The following is a 26,358-nucleotide window of genomic DNA, read 5'->3' as shown; positions in this document are numbered from 1 at the left end:
ATGTTAACATGAGTCCTTTGAAGGATATAAATTTGATGCCTTCATCATTGGCACTGAGAAACCAAGGTTACTTAGCAATCTTAGCAGAAAGAGTGAGACCATTCATTCTGGTGACTTTAAAGCATAGATTACATGGAAAATGTTGATTATATATAAATATGACTACTTAAAGCATATGAGACCTGGTTATGCCATACAGCACAGTGAAAGGAAGTAAATGCAACCTCGATATACAAATAGCTCTTACAAGTCAATACAAGACAAAGATTCTATAGGAAAATTGGACCAAGGATACACAAAGACCACGCATAAGAGAATACAACTGGAAGCACACATTTAAAATGTAGCCTCACAACCAGTGGATTAAGTGTAATTTAAAACTGAGATATTTTTCTCTATCAAATGGCAAAGATTATATAGTAATAATAACCAGTACTGTGTCTCTAAAACAAAACAGGTTTTCTTATATACTACGGTTAGAGCTGTCAGTTACCACAACTTTTCTGGAGGATAGTTAGGCAGTCTGCATCAAGAACCATAAAATGGCCATGCCTCTAACTCCAGAAATCAAGTTTTTCAGAATACTTGGTAATATGGGAAATTAATTATGATATATAATGTTAAGTGAAAAACTATAATCATAAAACTTGCAGTATTTTCTCCACTTGTAAAAATTAAAAATAACTATATTAAATATGTAACATTTCCCCTGCCAGGATATACAATATAAATATATTAATATAGAAAGTTTCCTTTTTAGACATACTCTAGTTTCAGATTTATTAAATGTCTCTCTAAATGTGGAAAAAGTATGACAAAGCCTGAAAAAAAAAAGATAACTGTTGATTCCTTTATTTCATATAATTTAAAGTATCTCGTAGTGGGAGTAATTTTTGTATAGCCACTTGAAATCACTGGCTTTTACTCAATTTACAGTTAAAAAAAATCTAAATTAAGATGCCGTGAATATTCTCCATACATGCTTCTGTTAAGCCAGGCCACTGGCTGTCACCTGCACCCTTGTTCTGTCATTATAGATCTTTTTCTTTAAAACTTTACTTTTGCAGCTGTTACATTTTATCTTCTGAGAAAAGGCCCGCTGCTTTTCCCCATTGAGGTTTTCTGGGCTTCTGCTTCTCGCCTCTGTTAATCACCCCTGTCAGCGTCACGTCTTTGGCAGATGTAGAATCCTGACTTCTCCAGTTCCCATCCGAGTCATCTGTAAACATGCCATGCGGCACAGGCCACTGGCAGATTGGCTCCCAGTATTCAGCTCATCTCAGGCCCCTCTGATGGAGCTAGTGAGGAGCAGGGCCCGGAAGGAGCACCCAGGAGCCCAGGGACCTTTCATGGAGAAACCCAAGTGAGAGTATCAGGAAGCTAGGGAGGAGACTCGCACATGTGGGGACTGGTACGGAAAGAGGGGAGAGAATACAGTATAGAATGAATTCTTTCAAACCAGGTGCTTGTCCTGGTTGGCTAGCACATGTGGTTTAAATCATGTAACTAAAGCATACGTTGCCCACAGCATTGTCGTCCTGGATATCTGCAGGGGATTGGTTCTAGCACACACCCCTCCACCCAGGAGGTACTGAAGCCCGCGGAGGCTCATGTCCCTCATATACAACGGCACAGTACTATCAGCCCTCTGTATCCATGGATGCAGAACTGTAGGGAGTACATCCTTTGGGGGCCATACCCTGTGCTAAGAGCTGTGTGTGTTACCTCGTTTAATCTCACCACAGCCCTGAGACACAGACCACTGATTGGTCACTTCATGCCCAAGGTCACACAGCTGGCAAACACCAAAGCTGCAATTTGAACTTCAAGTCTCAGCTATTACATCTTACAGCTCAGACACATTTCAATTATAATATATCGTAGCCAACTTTTAACCTCTGTACTATGTATCTTATTTGCAGCAGAAGGATTAATCAAATAGCCCAATGCTGACTGTAGTAAGATAGTCCCTTTTATGTAGGGAAAGAATATTATGGTCACACAATTAATACATTTTCCTCTTTCCCTCCAGAAAGAAGAAATCATCAAGCTTATTTTTGAAATATGTGGTAAGATTTGATGATCAAGAAAACAACCATCACTTTAAAGTACCAGTCCCACTATGTTCAGGATATTTGCATTTACTCAGAAGATGTATACTGTAGAGCTCATGGGAAAGTTTCACTTCATTTGCAAAGCTGATGGGAAACCAAAAGGAAGCAGTGTGAGGGGCTGTGGGAATCCTGATTTAAGGAAAGAAAATCATTTTCCCAGAGTGGTTAAGAAGCATGAAGACACCAGAGTCTGTGCAGCCAGGCCTTTTGTTAGCACTGAGCTCATTTGTATTCGGTGACATTTACCTGAGCCTGGGAAGGAAAGAACCACCAAGGAAACATGACTACAGGGGCCTCACTGGTGTTTGAGTCCAGCCCAGCTGGTGACAATAATGTCTCTGTTTTTCCTGAAGCAAAAGGTCTTTCTAAATTGAGTTTTGAGATCTAGAGTGCCTACCACTTCAAAAGCAAGAGGACAGAGTTCAGAGGTCACCTCGTGTCGCAACTCGGTCTAAATGCTTTCATGGTGAAATGTGTGTGTGCTCAGTTGCTCAGTTGTGTCTGACTCTTTTGTGACCCCTTGGACTGTAGCCCACCAGGCTCCTCTATTCATGGGCTTTTCCAGGCAAGGACCCTGAGTGGGTTGCCATTTCCTACTCCAGGGGATCTTCCCCACCCAGGGATCGAACCCGCATCTCTTGCGCCTCCTGCACTGGCAGGTGGATTCTTTACCGCTGAGACCCCCGGGAAGCCCCTATGGCAAAAGAGGCTTAAAACAGAGTTAGTAGAACAAGGAAGTAAAGCAAAAAGATTAGCCAAAAAGCAAGCAATTAATGGATTGTGAAGATAAGAAAACCTTCTGTGTTTAAAATGGACAGAGGAAGGAATATCATTATCCTCCCACATAGGGAACCCCAGCACTGTCTTGTCCCCCAAAAGACTTCTGGACCTTAAGAAGCAGCCTGGGACTCCGTGGTGACAGGCTAATTTAGACGTTGCTTCTGAGTGCTAGACACCCTGTAAAAATAGCAGCCAGTTTCCTGATGATTTATCGTGGGAGTGTTATTGGGCAACATAAGGATACGAATACACCAATGGAGGCCTGATACTTTTTATTGCTTAGGGACTCTGGCAACTGTTCCGAATGATAAACCATAAACAGAAGTTGTTTATTGACCAGTGTTCCTAGATCACTCCCCTTGAACAGTTTCACAGGGTAAACATTCTCCAGGCCTCCGTGATAAGATGGGGGCCACCGTAGGGTCACTGTGGGTGACTGGGGACATAAGCCAGAGTAGCGGGGGGCTTCTGCCCAGTTAAAGATCCAAATCTTTCCCTGACAATTAAAGTTTCATCCCATTACTTTACTCACTGGCCACACCAATGAGCAAGTGTTCATTTTCACATAAGGATATGTTTGAAGACTGAAATAGTAGTGTTCAGATTCAGATTAAATACACGTGGTGGGATGATAAAGAGTAAATTTAGGATGGTGGTTATCTCTTACAGACAAGGAGGGGGATGGGATCAGGAAGGCATGCAAAGGGATGCTGAATCTTTTAAAAAGACTTTTATATTTTAATCTGAGAAATTGGCTAGCTGTTTATTATGTTATCCTCTACAGCATTTTGATTTTTTGTGTGGGAGGTTTTTTTTTTTCTCCCCAATGTATCGTTTTGAAGAGAGTCAGGCATAGAAGCTAGAAGGGAGACAACTGTCAGCTGTGTTCAAGGTCACAGAAAAGGAAGGCTACAATCCAGGTCTCTCGTTCATCCCCGCCCCCTCCCCTCTCCCTGGGATGTTTTCATTTTCATTCCTGCCGTGTTTCTGTGTCCACATCCGTGTTTCAGGCTGTGGGCGTAAATGCAAAGAGACTCCACTGGAGCTGCTGTTTGTGATTGACAGCTCAGAAAGCGTGGGGCTCAAGAACTTCCAAATCATCAAGAATTTTGTGAAGACCCTGACGGACCGGGTCGCCCTGGACCTGGCCACAACCCGCATAGGCATAATCAACTACAGCCACAAGGTGGAGGAGGTGGCGCACCTGACCCAGTTCTCCAGCAAGGATGACCTCAAGCGGGCTGTGGACAACATGCAGTATCTGGGGGAAGGCACGTACACGGCCACAGCGCTCCATGCCGCCAACCGCATGTTCGAAGCCGCCAAGCCTGGCGTGAAGAAGGTGGCCTTGGTCATCACTGATGGGCAGACAGATACCCGAGATGAGAAGAATCTCACTGAGGTGGTGAGGAACGCCAGGGACATCAACGTGGAGATATTTGTGATCGGGGTAGTGAAGAGAAATGACCCCAACTTCCACATTTTCCACCAAGAAATGAATCTGATTGCTACTGACCCGGATAGTGAGCACGTTTATCTATTTGATGACTTCATTACTCTTGAAGGTAAGGCAGTTCCAGGGGAAAAGAATTTATATTGCCTTTCCAAGAACCACATCGCTGGATGATCCTGACCAAAAATGGAAATCAGAAGGCTACTGAGGTTTACACCAGCATTAAATTGTAACACAAACTCTGAAGGAAAAGAGGTTTAGTATCATTCAGTTCAGAGAGGACAGTCCTTATCTTTATTCATTTGTAGTAAGTGCTGAGTTGGCCATGGAGTTGTTTAGCTGGGGTGTATCTACAACTGAAGGGCTGAAAAGAAAGGATAGGATTTGAGGGCATTGCTCAGATTAGCTTATGTTCTAAAAGTTACCTAACTCAGGTAAGAGATGGAACAAGCCCACAGCAAGGCAGAAACTAACCATGGAATCAAAATGAATTAATAAGTCCAAGATGAGTGGGAAAAAGTTATGGTAATCTAAAGAGATGAGAGACATAGCAACTGGAATTATTCTCCTCTATTCCCTTTTCTCTGTTTTTTATGAAAACAGATAATGAAGAGTGAACAAGGTGACATCAGGAGTTTATCTGAAAGAACATTTTGAATACACCTCACACACTCAGGGCTGATCTGATGGGTTTTCCTATGCTGCTTTACCCTTTCACAAGAACTGATATTTCCTAGTGAGGCATGCTAAGACACTGACTCACCTGTGATTCAAGTGTGATCAGTATCACTTTGCAATGAAACATTCCAGGTCACTGGAAACTCATAACACATTCTGGCAGAGCCCACACCCAGAAAGCTTATGAAATAAGTAAAATTTATACTTACTGTATTTGCAGGCTTCAGTTTGACCCAATCCTTCCTTCTCCACTTATCAGGAAGCAGGGCCTGACGTGGCTTGGCATGGGTCCTCCTGGACTCATTCTGCTCCTGGGGCTCCAGGTACCCACACAGCTGGCCCTAAGGAGAGCAGACCACACTCAGAACCATCCCACTTTCCCTCATACTTCAGACCTCCCTAACCTGGGGTCTGGCTTCCTTACACTGGATGACTGGAGGGTTTATCTGGTACCTTCAGTCTCACTGGGCAGTTAAGGTGTTAGAAATGGCCAGAAATATTATGTATTTCAGAGACAAGTTATATTTTAATAACTGAAGAGCTTTGTCATCTTAACCAAAGAAGTTACTAATGTGAGGGGTATATTTTTGGACTGGTTTGTCTTTTGCAATCTCCAAAATCAGAGCTAACTGCCTGGTAAACTTATTATGGGTGAGACTCGGCCCTTCCACAGAGTAGTTCCCTCTGGATAAAATGAATTTAAGTCATCTGTTTGCCTATTTGGACCATTTGTTGTTGTTCAGTCACTAAGTCATGTCCGACTCTTTGCATCCCCGTGGACTGCAGCATGCCAGGTGTCCCTGTCCTTCACAATCTCCTGGACTTTGTTCAAACTCATGTCCATTGAGTCAGTGATACCATCCAACCTTTTCATCCTCTGTTGTCGGCTTCTCCTCCTGCTTTCAATCTTTCCCAGCATCAGGGTTTTTCCCAAAGACCTAGTTCTTCATATCAGGTAGTCAAAGTATTGGAGCTTCAGCTTCAGTTTGGGCCATTCCATATTATTACATTAAATTATTTTAGATGTCCTTTTACAGATGATGTAAAAATGCTTTAAAAACTTGGCTCCCCTAGTGGTTGACTTCAAGAGCTGGGCAAGTGGAGAGTGCAGAAGATCTTATAATAAACAGATTTGAGTAATGTTTCATTGCTCCTCCAAATCCTTTTCTACTTCTCTTTTTAAAAAGATACCCTGAAGCAAAAACTATTTACAAAAAGTTGTGAGGATTTCGAAGCCTACCTCTTCCATATTTTGGGTTCATCACCGCTTCAACCTGGATTTGGGATATCGGGGGAAGAACGCCATGAATCCACTCCAGAGCCCCAGAAAGAAATTTCTGAGTCTGTAAGTAACCATCTTGCTCAATTTGTGAGCCTAAAACGGTATATTCTGTCCGCTCTACACGGAAGATCATCTTGTCCTGAGCTGTCAAAAATCAACTGAGGTATGGATAGTTTCAGGTCCTTGGCTCTAAATATTAGCCTTTTGTTTCTAGATTTCTAGTTCTGAAATAGCTCTGGGGCTTATGAGCATGAATATGAGACTGATAAACATTTCCATGTTTTATAATTATTTATTAAATGCTACAAATAATATTTTTATATTATACCCCGCCAGTGTCAAAAGTAATCATGTCCACTAGAACAGATCAATACGACACTATCCGAATCATGTTTCTGTACCGCGTTGCAAATCTCCCTGTCCGTCTGTGTACCCACTGCACACTTTGTACCCTTTCAAGTTTCTGGCAAGTGCACACATGCTCCGTCTGCTCTCTCCCTCCCTCTCGCCCACCCTCTTGCTCACTTAGCTTCCCCCGAGTGCACCCAGGGCAGGGACAGGGAGGGAGGCTATGCATGCATATGGCACAAGGCGGATGCTTTGTTTCAGAGCTCCCCAATCATGTGCGTACAAGAGAACTACCTCCTGAATGTATTGAGACAAAGGGGATGTCCTTAGAGCAAGCCTCTGAGCACTGACCTCAGCCAATCAGGTCACAAGCAACTCTTAGTTTCTTACAGGTGAGAACTGGAGAGCCTCTCATAATTGCCAGTGAGTGAATGATGTAGTCTCTTTCCCACCAAGTCACAACTAAAGCTGGTGTGAACCTATATCTATTACATGCACAGATGTGGTCTGGCAAGCAAGTACACAGCAGTGTCCATATTTTATAAGCTCAATGAACTCCCCCTGTGGTGTCCTTTTATGAAGTCTTCAAAGACATGCAAGATTTATTTTGAGCCAGTGCAACAATGTTCAAGTATTAGAGTTCCACTAACTGACTAGGAACTGAAGACTTGAGAAACCCCCCCAGACCAACAGGTGAATGCAGGACCATTCAGGAGTCAGGCCTAGGATGCTATTCCTGTTGCTGTTGTTTAGTCATTAAGTCACGTCCGACTCTTTGCCACCCCACAGCCTGTAGCACACTAGGTTTCCCTGCCCTCCACTATCTCCGGGAGTTTGCTGAAACTCATGTCCATGGAGTCGGTGATGCCATCCAACCACCTCATCCTTTGTTGTTCCCTTCTCCTCCTGCCCTCAGTCTTTCCCAGAATAAGCCAACTTATTGAAAAAGACCCTGCTGCTAGGAAAGACCCTGATGCCATTCTTATGGGGACAAATTACAGGACTCCCAAGGTTTTTATATTATATCCCAAAAAAGGACAGAAAAGTCTGTAATCTATTTGATTAAATACTAACCAACTTCAATACGGGTAATTCTGATTAGCACAATAGACTGCCCCTAGATTGTAGATTGAAATTAACACACACTTATACCACATGGTCTAGATCAGGGGGTCAATAAACCCTTTTGTGAAGGGCTATATGGACGTGAGTTTGGGTAGACTCTGAGAGTTGGTGATGGACAGGGGGGCTTGGCATGCTGCAGTTCATGGGGTCACAAAGAATCGGACACGCCTGAGTGACTGAACTGAAATAGGAAAGATTTGGGATTTTGCAGACCACTTCATCTCTGTTGCAGTGACTCAACTCTGCCTTAGAAATGCAAAAGGAGCCATAGCCAGCACTCAATGAATGAACATGGCTATGTTCAGATAAAACTTATTTCCCAAAACAGGTGAAGATTCACATTCAGCCCATAGGGGTTTGCCAACCCTGGTCTTTACTAAGCATTTGAAAGTAAATTATAGACAATAATGTACACAGTCTATCTTCTCCTTCTCCTGTGATGTATCTCTTTGTCCTGGCCCTAATCAATCCATGTTCCTTACTAAAAACTACCTATACAAGAACAAACTCAGGCTACATCCAGCAAGCAGTGTCTAAACAGACCTCTCCTCAAAATCAATGAGTTTCAGTGAGATGTACTGATCATTTACTGCGGTGCTCAAGGGTGGGTCTTAAAGTACAGTTCCTGCCCAATAGAAGTCCATGGTCTCTCAGAGAATGGATGAGTGCAGGGAGTATTAAGAACTTTAGCAGAGCTATGGAGGAGGCTCAAGAGATGCTGTAGATTAATTTCAGGGCAGAGTAATGTAAGGCTTTACAGAGGAGCTGATGTTGAGCTAAGTTTTAAGACTATGTAAGAGTTCTTCAAGGCAAGAGCAGGGGGAAGGGTACTTCCAAGAAGAAGGAACATGTGGGGGCAAAGGGGGAATCCATAGGAAATGGCATTTTAAGAAATTAGGACAAGTTCAGTCTAACTGGATCCAAAGGTGTACCTGCAGAAGGGTGACAGTTAAAATTGGACAAATAATTTGAGGGCTAATTATAAATGTGTCAAACTAAGGAGCTTGAACTTCCTCCATAGCCCAGGCAAACAGAAGAAAGCAGTTTTACAAACAAGGGTCGTACAGTCACATTTGGTTGCAGGGTGAAAGATAAATAGAAGGAGGAGGAAGAGAGGAGATTGGAGGTTGGGATGTGAGGAGTAATGGTCCAGGTGAGAGATAATGAAGCCTTAAACTAAGACGGGGGCCACCAGACTAAAAGGAAGCATGGATTGGAAAGCCATTTCTGGGTAGAAAGAACAGGAATTGGAGAGTGAATGGAGGTTAGGGAGAGGGCTTGGGGATGATGATTGGATTCTAGCTTGGAGATGGGGTGGACTGAAACATCCACTGAGATGGAGAATATAGCAGGCAGGGTAGGGTTCTCTGAAGGAAAATAATGGGCTTACTCTGTACCAAAGTGGAGATGGCAGAGGGACATTCAAGGCAATGGCACAGAACGAGGGACAGCAAGAAGACCCTGTGACTCTGGTGTTGTGACCCAGGAAGTCAGATGCCCTGAGAGACAAGTGACATTAATAGATCATGGCAGAGGAAGCATTCTAGAAGCTGGGGAGGGGAAGGCATGAGAGGAGTACATCCAAAATGGTTTAGATTTACAGCACCAAGAGTTACATGGTAGGCATCAGTTGGATCTCCCTATGGGGCTTCTTACTGAGAGTGGGAGCTTGTAATGAACTCCTAATGGGAGTTGGTAATGACCTTGAACTTGGATAGTCTCTCTTGAATCTACGCCTTCTCACCCTGGCTCTCTTTGCAGAAGCACTGAAGTAAGACTGGATTTTTAAAAATGAATGATCCTAATAGATATTTAGTCTGAACAAACATATATCCATTTATGTTCACACTTAGATCTGTCATGTGTGCATATAATGTATGTTCTTAGTTGCTCAGTCACGTCTGGCTCTTTGCAACCCCAGGGACTGTAGCCTACCAGGCTCCTCTGTCCATGGGGATTCTCCAAGCAACAGTACTATAGTGGGTTGCCATTCCCTTCTCCAGGGGATCTTCCCAACCCAGGGATCAAACCCAGGTCTCCCGCATTGCAGGCAGATTCTTTACCATCTGAGCCACCAGGGAACACTCATAAATACAAAAACATATTTATATATCCATGCATGCACACGCTTTATCTGAAAGTATAATTATAGTATAGAAACCTCCAAAGTAAAATGAATCGGTCAAAACCTTCCAATCTTCAGTTTGTTCCCAAGCCTACCCTAGGCAATACTGCAAAATAAATAATGTCAGAAGTCCTATTTCCCTTTTTTTGTTTCTAATTTCTTTCTCTGTTGTCTTCCTTTTATCAGTCCTTAAGATACCAAGCTCAGTATTCCTTCTTCCTCTCCCTTCTAGCAAAAATCTATTTTTTAGAGGGAAATCTGTTATCAGTTATTTACTCTTTTGTGAGTGGTGTAAGCCAATGGGTTGAATCAAGTCAAGAAAGACGTGCATTTGAACTATTTTATCTAATTGTGTAATGAACATGATGTATACTACATACCTACAAACAGATGTGCTGTGAAATATAGAAAGCAGAAGGACTTCCAAGGTTCTGCTAAGCTCATAAAGCTTTGGCAATTCCTGCTCTGTTGCCCTTTTGGGCCAGTCTTAGGAAACGAGACATGTACATCATCCGTTCTATTCTGCCTCTCTTCTGAAATCTCAGGAAAGCTTATACTTTCTTCTGAAATCTATCACATTTTACATCATTAATAATTATTTTTGTAGGTACCCTAACTTTCCTGATGGATTTGAACTCCTTGAGGACATTTGTATCTAATTAAACTTTGTGTCTCTTGGGACCTAGACTTGTGCTTCATCTTGTACACAGTAGATGCTCAATAAATACGTAAGGACCAAATGAAGGCTATACCAACTATTAGGCTAAAAAAGAAATCTGAAGATTTTCTTCAGGGAAAGTCATCAATTACACTGCAATTCAAAAGACTGTATACATAAGAAATCCTTATCTTTTATGGGACTAACAACGTTGGCACTTCATGTTCTTTCCTTGTTTCAGGGTGTGGCCAGCTGGAGAAAGATTTCCTGGATATAAACTGGAGCAGGGCAATCAAATCAAGTAAACATCATTTAATCAGACCAAGTGGCCATAAGCAGTAATGGCTCACTAGGCAAATAAGTATATGAATTTCCTGCATGAAGTCACTTTTTGTTATTCTAAATGTATTAATAAATAATGTCAATGCACAGGGCCAATTTGCTGGAGCCAGTTTCTTGTAACAAGATTTCAGATTTTTTTCCCCTTGAAAGAGTAGAAAGGAAAGAAGCCCTGTCTATGCTTTCCGCAAAACTCCTTTTTTGTAAGATGAAATATTGTTCCCAGATTGCAAACAACTTAGGTAGCTGGCAGCAAAGTTTTTTTTTTCCTCTCTGTAGAAAGGAGGCTGTGGGATTCCTATGAAGAATGACTGATTCCATAGCAACCCAGGGAAGTCAGTCAAGCTGGTGTGGGAAGAGTCCCTCTGAGTAGCTCCTGCATGGGGTGGACAGGGGATGGAGGCAGAGGGGGAGCCCCAAGTCCTCTCCTTTTATATGATGTGGTCCTGATGTATAGTCCAGGGCCAGCCTTAAGCTGAGCATACAGCTTCCTCATTTCCGTGGAAGTACTGCATGCTTTGTACTGAAGTCAACTACAAAAAGCTAAAACAGCAGGCTGACCCCGCTAGCTGCCCACCCTCTCTGTGCATCCCTATCGCTCGTCCCCATGCCACCGGCCTCAGTTCTCCCCTTCAGTCATGATCACGTATGCTGCTCAAAGATCTTCATCTCTATTTTCAGTCTGCCTCTTCGATCTCTTACTCTCCTTTACTTGTTCTAACTCCATCTCAAGATCCATTCTAAAGAGGGCCACTTCTATAAAGGGGAATGAAATTGGGTCATCTGTGGAAACGTGGATGGACCTAGAGACTGTCATTCAGAGCTAAGTTGGGAAGAGAAAAATAAATACCATATATCAATGCATATATGTGGAATCTAAAAATATGGTATAGATGACCCTACGTGCAAAGCTGAAGTAGAAACCCGGACGTAGAGAACAAATGTATGGGTACCGGTGGGGAAAGGGTGGATGTGAGGAATTGGGAGATTGGGATTGATAGATATATTCTATTGACACTATGTATAAAAATAGATAACTAATGATAAATACTACGTAGCACAGGGAACTCTACTAAATGCACTGTCGTGACCTGAATGGGAAGGAAATCCAAAAGGGAGTGGATGTATGTCTTATGGATGGTTCACTTTACTGTTCAGTAGAAACTAACACTGTGAAACAGCTGCTGCTGCTGCTAAGTTGCTTCAGTCGTGTCTGACTCTGCGCAACCCCATAGACGGCAGCCCACCAGGCTCCACCGTGTCTGGGATTCTCCAGGCAAGAACACTGGAGTGGGTTGCCATTTCCTTCTCCAGTAAAGCAACTATATGCCAGTAAAAATTAATTAAAAAATAAAGAGGGCCACTCTGAAACCAGGGTTCCACGGACAGTTTTTCTGAGAACCGCAGCCCCAGGTGGCTTCTGCCTTGATATTGGAACTGGATGTGTCCTTCCATTCTCAGACCTGACTGTGGACTCTAGCCTCAACTCTGATGTGACACCCGCTTGTCCCCTACTGTGCTCTGGGGCCTATCTATTCTGAAACCAGGACCTTCCTTCCCTGTGGTGTCCTTCCCTGGCAACACTTCCAACTCCTTCCCCAGAAGCAGGAAACAGGCTTCAGACTCTCCCATCTAAAACCTTCCCTAATCCATAGTTCTTATGTCAGCTGTGCTTCTATCCTATCTCTACCTTTATATAATAAAGTTATTCCACAGGCCAATCTCTGCTACTCACATCCCCACCCACACCCTCACTCTCCTCCTCCCCGTCTCCCCCTGGCTTCTGCTCTGTTTCCTCACTTCCATTCACTTCCATTCCTCTGGGAAACCCTCCAAAGTAAGGTTGCTGCCTCGACTGTGTCGCTGAAGCTCTGCTGCGAAAGTCACCACCAACCCTCTCATTGCTAGATCCTTATCATCCTGTTCTTAACCTGATTTCTCTTTTGCATATATCCGCCTGTCACTGCTGATTTTTGATTTTGCAAGTCCTCTTTCTCCCGGTCCTCCTTCTGAGCATTCTTTCTCAACAGCTTTTGGGGTTTTTCTTTCTCTGTATTAAACTCAATTTTTCTGAGACCTGTTCTTGGCCTACTTCTCTTATTCCATAGTCTCTAGGTTTCAAAGCCATGTGCGCTAACGGTTCTCAAATCTGCCTCCCCACCCCAGGCCCTTCTCCTGGGTCCCAGATACACATTTTGATTGTCTGTGTACATCATCTTCTGGGTGTCCTGCAGGCACTCAACGTGAACTGTGTTCACCATGCTGCTCCTGTAGATTTCATTCTAGAATATGGTCCCTCCAACCAGCCGGGCATCCGGCAAGAAACCGGAGACACACCTGGAGCTCTGCTCTCGCTGTATCTTTCACACTCATCGGTAGTGTCATCTCTGGTCTGTTCTTATCATCCCTTGACCTACGCTCTCAACTCTTTTCTCCTCACTAACATTTCTACCGCCTAGATCAGGGCCTCATCATTTCTGATCAGGATTTAATAATATGGTCTCAAAACTCTTATCACGTCTTTCTTTTCTATATTCAGTTTATCCATTACTTGCTGATAGAGTCATTTTATTTTTTTTGCCCTTTTAAAAATAACATCATTGAATTGTTAATATTTCTCATACTTATGATTCTATTTTGGCTGAATTTTCTTAAAAACCTGTCTGTGATGGCCTATATCTTAACTTGGTACTGAGCATCCATAACAGATTAGGAAAAAGACATAAATATTTGAGTGCATCTATATTTTCTCCTTATGTCCTATTCAAGCAAAATTGTATAGGTTGCTCAATCATACTATACTCACTACTGAATGAAGTAGCCTATTCAGGCATACTCAAAGGCCATAATCAATACTTTCAAAACAGAATAACTTTTTAAACTTTCAAAACACTTGAGACTAAGCCCAATATTAGTTTAGTTTCTCCACTGACATGAAAATTAAGTTGATTTCCTGAAATCAGACCTAATTTTTGTAAGTGGCCTTCATGAAGCCACATATACAGATATGGCTATATTGGTCAATACTATAATTTATTTGTTTATAAAGTAAAATTAATATTCCTGCAATGGCAACCCACTCCAGTACTCTTGCCTGGAAAATCCCATGGATGGAGGAGCCTGGTAGGCTGCAGTCCATGGGGTCACAAACAGTCGGACACTACTGAGCAACTTCACTTTCACTTTTCACTTTGATGCATTGGAGAAGGAAATGGCAACCCATTCCAGTATTCTTGCCTGGAGAATCCCAGGGATGGGGGAGCCAGGTGGGCTGCTGTCTCTGAGGTCGCACAGAGTTGGACACGACTGAAGCGACTTAGCAGCAGCAGCATTGTGGTAGTTAAAAAAAAATCAAACTGAATAAAATCTAATTATTAGAATTGCCAGGTTATGTGTCTGTGGAAACCTCATATATTGCTTATCATAGACTTATAAGCCTTAGTATGTAAGATGTTTCTCTCCTACAGAGAAGAAAAAAATAACACATTGCAAACCGATCTAGAAAATAATACCCCAGATCTGGAAGTCAGCAAACTTGACTGACTCAAGTTTCAATTCTGAACTTAAAACCTTGTCTCCAAAGTTTATACTTTTCCTACTTTGTTATTTCAGATATTGATATGCATCTACTTAGTAAGTTGTGGTCTTTTTCCAGACTTAAATTTTTAGTGTATTTCACAATGAATGATATCTTAGAAATGAGATCTGACAGCAGCCTTACATTGCATGAATCACCTATTTCTTAAAGTTTCCTCATTTGTACAATAAGGCATTGTTACCAGAATATTCTTTTGTAAAATATGCCATTAGGAACAGTCAACAACTTTTCCTGGGCAATGCCAGAATGAAGGACATTATACTAATGTATGAGAAGCCTTTAACAGAATAAAACCCTGCAGTTTACCTCTAGGAAAGCTGCAGGCAATTCAGGGAGGCACAGCCCAAACTCAAGGTGCTCCTCACAATCCTCAACAATCTTAAATGCAGACAGAGAGTATTCAGTTTAAGTGCTGGAGTGTTGAGAGACCTGGCTAAGAAGCACTATTTTCTAGGAAGGGCCAGTCAAGGTCAGAACCTAGAAGCCTTGGCATGGGCAGTGGAGCTAGCTGGCAGATGTAGGAGCCCCACAGCTCCCTGGGAGCAACGTGGCTCTGCGCTGCTGGGAAAACCTAAGTCTGAGCACATGAACCAACGTACTTGATCATCGGCATTTGTCCAGGGGAGATAGGAGCTCAGGTTCAAAGAGCTTGTCTATAATACAAGCAAGGTTCAGGGTAATGAATTCCCAGGAAAATGTCTGAAAGTCAGAAACCAAAGGACGCTCTGGAATTGTGTGGCGCCTGGTTAGTAATCCTTTAGGTCACCCGTTCAAGCTCTTGAATGCAGCTCGAAATCTGTTTTCTCCCCTTAAAGATCTGCACGGAGGCTGGAAGGGACTGATCGTACACATCTGCCTGTCCAGCAGCACGGAGTAGGCCCAGTATCTAGGTGTCAGCCCTCACAGGCCCCAGATCCTCCACTGTGTTTTACTGTGTGTGCCCAGCTTGGTGCTGGGAACATTCGTCTCCTCCAAGGCAGGCCGGTGTGTGGCAGGAGCAGAAATGTGCAGAGTTGAGAGGCAGTTTGTTGTGTTTAGGGTTAAGATTTTTTAAAAAAAGAAAATAATAACAGAGAAGGCATATGGCAAACATTGGCAAGCCCCCACCCAGATATAACTGGTGTTGCCCTTTGTTCATCACTCTTGCTCCAGATAAAGTCCTTGCTATCTTCCTTTAGAGTCTCTTTCTCCTCTTCTCTACAGAAGCAGCCATTATCATGAGTTTGGTGTGTATTCTCCCAGTAAAGTTTTGGGCTGCTCAGATCTCACTTTCAGAGTTGGAAGGTACTGTTGTTGTTTAGTTGCTCACTTGTATCTGACTCTTTGCAACCCCATGAACTGCAGCATGCCAGGCTTGCCTGTCCTTCACTATCCCGGAGTTTGCTCAAACTCATGTCCACTGAGTGGATGATAACCATCTCATCCTCTGTCGCCCCTTTCTCCTCCTGCCCTCAATCTTTCCCAGCATCAGGGTCTTTTTTAATGAGTCGGCTCTTCACTCCAGGTGGCCAAAGTATTGGAGTTTTATGTTAGGGTCTAATCTTTCCCTATTTTAAAATGATGACATTAAACCCTAGAGGAGGGAATTCCTGGGTGGTCCAGTGGTTAGGACTCTGCTCTGCTTCCACTACAGGGGCCACAGGTTCAATCCCTAGTCTTGGAACTAAGATTTCACACACCACACAGCGTGCAGCCAAAAATAAAATAAACAGTAAAGCCTAGAGGAATTGAATAATGAATCTAAAGTGTCCCCCAATCCCATCTCTCTCCCTTTTTGTCTCTCTCTCTTACCCATTCTGAACTTACCCAGTGGCAAATATTTACTCTTCCATGCTATAAAGATTTTAAATAAAGAAGCAAAGGCAAGAAGGAAGGAAAAAAAGAGAGAGAGAGAAATGTGGTTTGGCTTATCAGGGAAGTGATATTTACACATGTGAAATAAGAAATGATCGAGAGGACAGGATTAAAGGTTAACTTCTGCACGATCAGGGCCCAGTGTGGAGCCCTGGAAGGCACCAGGCACCTTCTGGACGGGGCGACTTTGTGCTGCCTGGCTTTTGCTGCTGGGGACAAACATGTCCTGCTGGGGCAGGCAGGCTGACTTTGAGAGCTTGAGGCAGAATGAGGAGGAAGGAGTGGAAGGTCAGAGCCAGATGTACTGGGGGTAGTGGGAGGCAGGGCCAACAGCTGTGTACAGGCCGGCAGGGCTATGTAGATCAGCTGAAGGACCTATCAAGCTTTATCTCTTTTTCCAATCAGAATGTCTCATAAATGGTGATAGTTTAAGGAAAGACACTTACCAGTGAGAGTACAAATTGGTAAAACTTTTTTGGAGGGAACTTTGTCTCAGAAGGCTCAAATATGTGTGTTGTTTGATTAGAATGAGCCATGTAGCTTCTAACAGAAAAACAAAAAAAAGCAAATTAAATCCTAAAAATTACCACTATAGTTATGTATATTCTGTATTTAAAATGGTGTCATGGAGCCACGGCAAAATATATGGAAGCATAATTTATTAAAAAAAAAAAAAAGAAAACCAAACATACAGTATGTATTTTGTTAAAAAATACACATGCATATCAAAAAAAAAAAAAAGATGGGGTGGGGGATAAACCATCTGCCTGTCAACAACAGTTATTTCTGGGAGGTGGAATCACTTGTGATTTCTAGTTTCTTCCTGTTGCTTGTCCAGATTTTGCAAATTCCCTTCAATGAACACATTTGCTTTTATAATAAGAAAATTATAAAAATGACAAGCAATTATATATTTATTTAAATAAACTGAAATCCCCTGGAGCCAAAATATAAAATTATTCTCATTTACGAAAAAAAATTTCACTTGTTCTAGAACCTGAGGTATAATGCTCTAGTAGTCAAAATTCCCAAATGATGATGTACCTGAGAAAGAAGCACACTCCTAGACTTCCAAGAGGCAAAGAATAACTTATGAGGCCATAAGACTTGAACAAGATGGCTATTTGGGCTGAGTTATTCCATTAAGAGAACTGAGCTGTCTAGTGAACTTCTTCAAAGGAACATTCTCATGAGACAGATAGTTTATCTCAAGTGTAGCCCTAAAGTCTGTTGTCTTCTTTATGTTCCATAAACTACTCCTCAGTCAAAGATTTTAACTTAGTTTGGCTTAACATGAAATATATGCAAGTTAAAAAAAAAAAAACAACCCACAAGCCTCAGTATTTCTTTCCTGAAAAAGGCATTTCTAATTTTGCCACTAGCTTTCCAATAATTTGGGGGAAGTTTTAGATCATTAATTATTAATTATTTGGTGCTTTAGATTCCCCTGTAGAAAATGAAGTACTGATAAAGGTTTCCCCTAATCTTAATATTCTCTAGTTCTACGAATATAACAAAGTTCATATTCAAATTGTCATTGGTATATACAAGATCATTCTGAAAGAAAGAGGAACGCCAAGTGACCCACAGTTTTACCTTTTTGTACCAAAAGATGTGTCTGTGGTTAGTGAAATGCCACTACTGCATTTGAATTGAGTGCCCTTTACATACACTGATGACCAGATCAGTCCTAATGGAAATATTTGCTCTGATAATCACTTAATTGCCATAAAAATATACATACATGAGTAATGAAGTTAACTAGCCCTTCCCCACTGTGTGTAAGAGTGTGTGTGTGTGTGTGTGTGTGTGTGTGTGTGTGTGTATGTTGTTGTTCAGTCACCAAGTCATGTCCAACTCTTTGTGACCCCCATGGATAGCAGTACGCCAGGCCTCCCTGTCTCTCACCATCTCCCAGAGTTTGCCAAAGTTCATGTCCATTGAACCCGTGGTACCATCCAACCAATTTCATCCTCTGTTGCCCTCTTCTTCCGCCTTCACTCTTTCTCAGCATCAGGGTCCTTTCCCATGAGCTGGCTGTTCACATCAGGTGGCCAAAGTATCGTATGTGTACACAGACTCGAAAGCAGTGGAACATCTTAGATGGCAGAGAGCAGCTAATGATGACAGCTGGCTCTGGCCACAAGATGACAGGAACCACAGGTGAGAAAGCAGCAAAAACGACTTTACCTAGTTCACAGGTTTGCTTATTTAAATAAACACAAACAAACAAGAGAGGGCCTTGCAAGGATAAATGACCACACTGTGCTAGGACTGAAATAAATGATCCATTCAATTCCGTGTAGCTGGGGTCCAGGAGAAAAAGAAAAATAACTTAATAACTGGACCCATAGAAGACTGTTCTAGCTGCTGGCAACTGTAGTCAGGAATAACTGGCGTGACTGTTTTTTTTTTTTTAACTAAAACATATTTTCTTTCTTGTATCATTGCATATCATAAATTTAGATGAAACTTAGAACTCTTAGTTCAGAAAACTTGCTATTGAAATTATAATCCTTCATTCTTTAGCTAGCATACATTTCCCAGAACTTCATAGAAGCTAAGCATCCTGCAGCATTTGGCATTTGCTGGGGTCCAGATAATAGGATGAGATGAGAACTGATTGCTCTTGTTTTTATTTTAGCTGTATTACTGCCCTCTGTCACTCCAATTCCCAATCTCAACGCTGGTTGAGTTTGTGGTAGAGATTTTGGAATATATTGTTAAGCTCTCTAGTGTTAGAAAACAGAGAGGAAAAGGTCATTAAAAAAACCGTTAAAGAAATAGTGATTATTTTCCCTCTTCATACAACTGACTAAGACAAGGATGAAGATGAAACTCCTCTCAGACTCACATGCTTCGTGCCCTGCAGGTAGCTCTCTCTGAAAGGCCCAGAAGAAAAGCATTTGTGCCTAGCAGCGGGACATGTGTGTGTGTGTGCGCGCGGGTGTGCATACACACACTTACACCTGCATGAGGTGGTCAGAAAATCCATAACTCAGGTATTCGGGGAGGCCTGACATAGAGGAGAGGCATCACTTCCTGAGCTTTTGCTGAAATAACTAACACTGGAAAACGAGAGGAGCAGCGGTGCTGGACTTTAAACCTTCCCCAGAGCAGACTAGCTTTCTTGACTTGATATCACCAGGTTCAAAACTCTGGATTCTTTGTGCAGGTACGTGTCTCCGGGGCCCAGGACAGAGAGAACGAGCCTTCAGAGAGGACCTGGGCTGCCAGCCCGGCCACCACTCCTTCACCTGAGGCTGCCACCATCCCGGGGCCACTGCTCAGGCCTCCTGAGGATCAGACAGAGGGCCTGGAAACCAGAGCTCCGAGTTCCACTTTGAACTTAGAGCCAGAAAACTTTGTGCACAAAGGTGAGAGAGTTCTGCCCATCAGCTGCTGTATCCATAATAATAATAAGGCACAGAAAGGATGGTCTCTAAAATCTCACCCAGAGGCAGAGGGAGCATGTTCTGATTCTAAGCAGGGAGGACAGAAGAAGCTTTTCATTTTATTATATATAGAATTGGAGAACAGGCTGGTTGTGGAACAAATTTGATCAAAAATTTTAAAGGTCTTCTAGTGTTTTTTGTTATTGTTAAAATGTGAATGCCTTTAGAGACGATGCTGGTCTGATGTTCACCATAGCTCCTACCATCCCCTACTGCCTTACCTGGAAACTTCGCGACTGTAGACATTTGAAGCTTTGACCCCTGGGTGGAAGAAAGAGAAAGAAGCTAGAATCTAGGTTCCGATTTTACTGTCTATGGTGTGAATGTCCATAAAAATTAATCACTACATACGTAGTTTCTAAAGAACAAGCAAGAGAGAGAATTTTCTTGCCCAAAAGCAGCTTAGATTGGCTTGGAACAGATATTATTTAGTTATTGTTTTCTAAGAATGGAGGGAGATAGAATCCACTGCTCATTTCCATTTGGTCAAAGAGCCAAAGTTAGTGGTCAATTTTAGAAAATAAATTAGCTGAGATATACTTCAAATCTGGGGAAATGATTATGGCAGATAGAGAAAGGGCTTATTTTGCTATTGAGAAATGAAGTTTACGGCATGTAAACTATTGCACAAAACACAAGTGTCGGGCAGCAAGCATCTATTTGGCCTTTTTGGGGAATTTTCCCACCTTGGCATTACTTTCTCAGTAAGAAATACTAACCAAAGGACTAAGGACAACCATGAAATAAAAAAGGGGATTTAACAAATGGCTTTCTTATTGTAGCTCTACTTAGCTTAATTTTTTATATTTTTTGGAGAAGTGGAAGTGTTTCCAAAACTTGTCAACTGACATTAGAATGTCATGTTTTTATTGTTCTGTAAAAGCCGATCTTTTTAAAAGAAAATTGTGATATAAAGAGAGCAGCCATTGTTGGCGTGTATTCAAGCAGCCCCCCAGAAGCAGCCCAGATTCTGACTGCAGCACAGCTGCTAGAATTCCAGGACTACCTTGCTGCATGCCCCAGCCCAAGAAGAGGGAGCATTCCAGCCCCACTCACTCCATGCTACAGCCGAGCACTAGATCTTGAGTGGCCACAGCAGCAGAAAAGACGAGATTGTGGCATGCCTTTGAGCCAAACTACAGACGCTTGAATGGTCAGAGTACACGAGCCCCACTTGCTTCAGTAATCTCTTCCTTTGAAACAAAAATCCCCGAGTAGGGAGAAGGAAAAACACACACTTCAAAGGGCGACGAGTCAGCTCAAGCCTGACCCTCAGGGCTTCTACTCCAGCAACTGGGGAGCAGGTCCTGCCCCTGACAGGGCGGTGACAGCCACTGAGCAGAGAAGTACTGTGCCTCACAGCCGGCTCCAGTTCCAGCTTCTCCATCTCCAGCCCGGCTCCCTTACCAAAGTGGCAGCTGCCAGCACACCCTGAGGAGAGACGGGGCTGCACCCACATCAAACCCAGCTCTCCCACAAAAGGCCCTGGGCACATGGAGATCACACAGGGACACTCCCACATAGGAAAACCTCTTCAAAGCCAGAACAGGTAACGGTCTCATCCAGATTGACAGAGACAGGGAAAGTTGGGTAAAATGAAAAGGCAGAGGAACTACTCTCCATTGAAAGAACAAAAGAGCAAACCCCTGGAAAAAAAAAAAAAAGAAACAATGAAACATAAATAAGCAACTTATGACATAAAGAATTCAAATCATTGGTAATAAAAATGCTAATTAGGGCAGAGAAATGATCTGAATACAAGTCATTTTAATAAGGAACTAGAAAACATAAAGAAGACACAGTAAAACAGATAATTCAATATCTGAGATAAATAATACTCTGGAAGGAATGAAGAACAGAATAAATGGCACAGAAGAACACGTAAGTGATCTGGAAGATAGAATAATGGAAATTGCCCAATCAGAACAACAGACAGAAAGACAAAAACAAAAAACAAACGCAACATATGAGACCTCTGGGGGTAACATCAAACATACCTACATTTGCATCAAAAGGGACTCCAGAAGGAAAAGAGAGACAGGAGAGGATCAAAAATGCATCTGCTGAGATTACTGCTGAAAAGTTCACAAATCTGAAGAAAGAAACAGATCCAGGTACAGGAAGCACAGGGGGTCCCAAACAAGGCGAACCCAACAGACCCACACCAAGACATACTATAGTTAAAATAGCAAAAGTTAAAGAGAGAACTCTAAAGGTAGCAAGAGGAAAAAAAAAAAAAAAAAAGAGTCACATACAAGGGAATCCCCATAAGGCTACCAGCTGATTTCTCTGCAGAAAGTTTGCAGGCCAGAGGGAGTGGCATGATGTATTTAGAGGGCTGAAAGGGAAAACTCACAACCTAGGATACTCTACGCAGCAATATTATCACTTAGAATAGAAGGAGAGACACAGAATTTCTCAGACAAGCAAAAACTAAAGAATTAAGCAATACTGAAAGTGAAAGAGGAGAGTGAAAAAGTTGGCTTAAAGCTCAACATTCAGAAAACGAAGATCATGGCATCTGGTCCCATCACTTCATGGGAAATAGATGGGAAAACAGTGGAAACAGTGTCAGACTTTATCTTTTGGGGCTCCAAAATCACTGCAGATGGTGATTGCAGCCATGAAATTAAAAGATGCTTACTCCTTGGAAGGAAAGTTATGCTAGACAGCATATTAAAAAGCAGAGATATTACTTTGCCAACAAAGGTCCATCTAGTCAAGACTATGATTTTTCCAGTGGTCATGTATGGCTGTGAGAGGTGGACTGTAAAGAAAGCTGAGTGCTGAAGAATTGATGCGTTTGAACTGTGGTGCTGGAGAAGACTCTTGAGAGTCCCTTGGACTGCAAGGAGATCCAACCAGTCCATCCTAAAGGAGACCAGTCCTGGGTGTTCATTGGAAGGACTGATGCTGAGGCTGAAACTCCAATACTTGGGCCACCTCATGCGAAGGGTTGACTCATTGGAAAAGACCCTGTTGCTGGGAGGGATTGGGGGAAGGAGGAGAAGGGGATGACCGAGGATGAGATGGCTGGATGGCATCACTGACTTGATGGACGTGAGTTTGAGTGAACTCCGGGAGTTGGTGATGGACAGGAAGGCCTGGTGTGCTGCGATTCATGGGGTCGCGAAGAGTCGGACATGACTGAGCGACTGAACTGAACTGAACTGAAATCTACCCTAAAAGAAGTGTTGAGATAAAGGAATCCAGGCATACTACAAAAGAAAGTCATCAAACCACAATGAGAGAAGCAAAAATAAGATGAAATGATCGGAGAAGAACTACAAACACAACTGGGGAAAAAAAGGAGAAAATGGCCATTGATGCAAACTCGCATACTCAGTGGTGAACATCTGAGAGCCTTTCCACTATATTCAGGAACAAACTAGGATGCCTACTCTCATAGCTTCTATTAACATATTTAACTTACTACAGGAAGTCCCAGTCTCAGCAGTCAGGCAAGAAAAAGAAATAAAGCATATCCAATTGGAAGGGAAGAACCAAAACTATCACTCTTGGCAGATGACACGATACTCTGCACAGAGAACCCTAAAATCTCCACACAAAAACTATCAAAACTAACAAATAATTTCAAAGTTATTCACAAGAGTATAAGCTAAAGAAGGCTCACAGTATTATGCTTTCAGGGAAACAAGCATTTAATGGGATTTCATGAAGACCAAAAACTTCAATGTTTTCAAGGGAATGTTTATTTAATGGTGAAATTTCAGGCTGTAGAGGAAATATTTGGGGTATTTGGGAACGCTTTCTTAACTTAGAATCACACTTTCTTAGTTGGTGTGTTAGTGTGCATAGAGAATAAGCTTCATAAAGCTTTTACTTTTCAATGAAAGAAAAACCTATAATAACTGGCTATTTTTTTCTCACTCTAGATCCTAGATGTCTGGAACCCCTACAACCAGGGAACTGTAGTGAATATGTGGTTCGATGGTATTATGACAAACAGGTCAATTCCTGCGCTCGCTTTTGGTTCAGTGGCTGTAAAGGCTCAGGAAATAGATTCAACAGTGAAAAGGAGTGTGAAGAAATCTGCATTCAAGGATGAGCAAGTAAATCACCCCACACTGAGTCAAAGCTACGTCTCTATCAACAAGCCTAGAAAGAATCTCTGTAATTTCAATATTCATCCAATGCAAATAAAACACTGCATTTGAGTGTATACTGAGCATTGACAGTTTGTAAACATAGTCAAATCCTACAACCATGCTAGCATGTAACTATTTTTACAGATGAAGAGGCTGAAACGCTCAGAAGTTTAGGAACTCAACTGTCACCCTGACCCCAGGCTATGTAACCTCAGTACACACGTTCTATCTACTTCAAAACCTGCAACGTGGTTCTGATTGCCATTAATTCCTTTGCACGTCTTACATCACACGAAACTCCCACCCCAGACCACCCTACTCCTGCTGGCTCCCCCCATTCCTTAGCACCTGCCTCAGTCCCCTGAACCCATCAAACCCCTGCCTGCTGCAAAGTGTAGCTGGTGGGGAAGAACTCGGGTTTGGGCATTAGAAGGGATGAGAGTATGTTTGTGCAGAGATGGTGGTAATGTAAGAAAGATACCCTGTCTGGGGGAAACCCAGCAAGATGGAGTGGTTCTGGAAGATGAGTGACCCCAGGGGTGGAGAAGGTAGTTAGATGTTTGCTTCATTTGCCCTGAATATGATTAATAAATCAATCTGAATTAAAATGACTTCAATTTATTAACAACTGTTGTTTCCCACTCCAACATATTTGGAAGAAAAGCCTTTGTTGTATGCTTAAGCTATATATTTAACAATTGTAATTAAGATAAAGGAACTTTTTCTACTCTTCCTTTAAAATGTGTAAAAGCAACTTTCAATTTTAGCAGGGTGGAACGGGAAGGCACTTGGCAGCCAAGGACTGCTAGAAGCCCACGTGAACTTGAGCGGGGCATTTTAAAGACAGAGCAGAGGATGAAAAATGAGCCTCCATACTGAAACATGACCCAGCAGAGGAGTGGAGGACCCGCTCCCTCATTTTACAACACCTGATCTGGGCAGATCCCTAGTTCTGAGCTGAAATCAAACGGCATTTGCATGTCTTATCTCACAACACACTTCGCTCTTCCTTCAGGCCTGTGGCCCTGATTCGAGTTTGAGGGTACACGGAAGAGCACCCAAGGAAGAAGAGCTGGGAGGACAGCCACTTGAGCAAAGCCGGTGCTGTGTCGCTTCAGTCTCCATTATGCAGCATGTGATGCTACAAAATAATATACGCGATACACTTGTAAATCAAAAAACATGACACCAAGACAGACACCAGTGAGCACATCACACAAAGAATAAGCCAAACGTAAGCCATTCTGTCCAGACTTCCTGTGTGCTCCCTCAGCAACCCAACCACCTGCTTTCTGCACGAATATCGCATCCTGAATTTTGTGCTTACCATTTCAGTTGATCATTGGCTTTTTATGTAATTTTACATGTAAAACCACATAAATCTACGTATCTCTAAATAATACATAATCTCACTTATTTTAGAGCTTTATAAAAATGGTCTCATACTCTGATCGTCTGAGACTCACTACTTTCATTCAATACTGTAATTAACCCCTGTATTACCATATCTAAGTATATTCGTAAATAATTTTTAGGTTTTTTGAGCTAGAAAAAATTGGTTTCATAATAAGTAATTCTTCGTCATTTAGTATGTTGTTACATTGTAATCCATACCTGTTCCCTATCACAGTTTTATAATATTGGTATGACTACGTCACAACATATTCAGCCACTGCCTTGTCTATGTTAAACTGTTTCTAGTTAGTATTTTTCACTATCCCAACAGTACTGCAAGGAATGCTCTTACATGTGGCTCTGGGTGCCTGTGTACCAGTGCTTCTCCAGGCTATATACCCAAAAGGGGAACTGGGTTCCCTGGCGGCTCAGACGGTAAAGAATCTGCCTGCAATGCAGGAGACCCAGGTTCGACCCCTAGGCTGGGAAGGGAATGGCTACCCACTTCAATATTCTTGCCTGGAGAATCCCATGGACAGAGGTGTCTGGTGGGCTACAGTCCCTGGAGTCACAAAGAGTCAGACATGACTGAGAAACTAACACTTTCAAGATATATAAATATTCAAATACAGTGTGTCATACCAAATGTTCTCCCAAACTGTTTAAACCAGTTCATTGTAAATTTCCACCAGTTGTGTGTAAGTGTTCCCATTGCTTGATATTCTTTTTAACACAATATTGTCAGACTTCTTCATTTTGCTAATACTGGATGTAAAATGGTATCTTGTTTTAATTTGCCTATCTCTGGTAACAGCTTACCATATTTATTTACCATCTGTGCTGTTGCTTCTGTGAAATGTCTTTATAATTGGGGGAGATATTTCCATTGGATTGTCTGTCTTTGCTTATTGAATTTCTGGAACCCCTGATATATCCTGATATTGAATTCTTTGCTCATTATTTGTGTTGCTAATATCTTTGTGACTTGCCTTTATTATACTTTACTCTTTTTTTTTTTTTTGATGAACAGAAGTTCTCAGTTTCA

At 42.2% G+C, this 26,358-nt stretch overlaps 1 protein-coding gene across 1 annotated transcript in view; it reads left to right on the top strand.

Moving 5' to 3' along the window:
- Nucleotides 1-23,878, top strand: part of COL28A1 (collagen type XXVIII alpha 1 chain) — a 172,996-nt gene extending 149,118 nt beyond the window's left edge. The window contains exons 30-34 of the mRNA XM_068973166.1: nt 2,033-2,069; nt 3,905-4,459; nt 6,213-6,370; nt 19,530-19,731; nt 23,706-23,878. Of these exons, the coding sequence (XP_068829267.1) occupies nt 2,033-2,069; nt 3,905-4,459; nt 6,213-6,370; nt 19,530-19,731; nt 23,706-23,878 (1,125 nt within the window). The remainder of the gene's footprint in view (nt 1-2,032; nt 2,070-3,904; nt 4,460-6,212; nt 6,371-19,529; nt 19,732-23,705) is intronic.
- Nucleotides 23,879-26,358: the final 2,480 nt, after the last annotated feature.

This window comes from Capricornis sumatraensis, chromosome 5 (assembly GCF_032405125.1).
Source record: "Capricornis sumatraensis isolate serow.1 chromosome 5, serow.2, whole genome shotgun sequence".
Classification (NCBI taxonomy): Eukaryota; Metazoa; Chordata; class Mammalia; order Artiodactyla; family Bovidae; genus Capricornis; species Capricornis sumatraensis.
The sequence above is the reverse complement of the archived record's forward strand: the minus strand, read 5'-3'. Positions and strand labels throughout refer to the sequence as shown.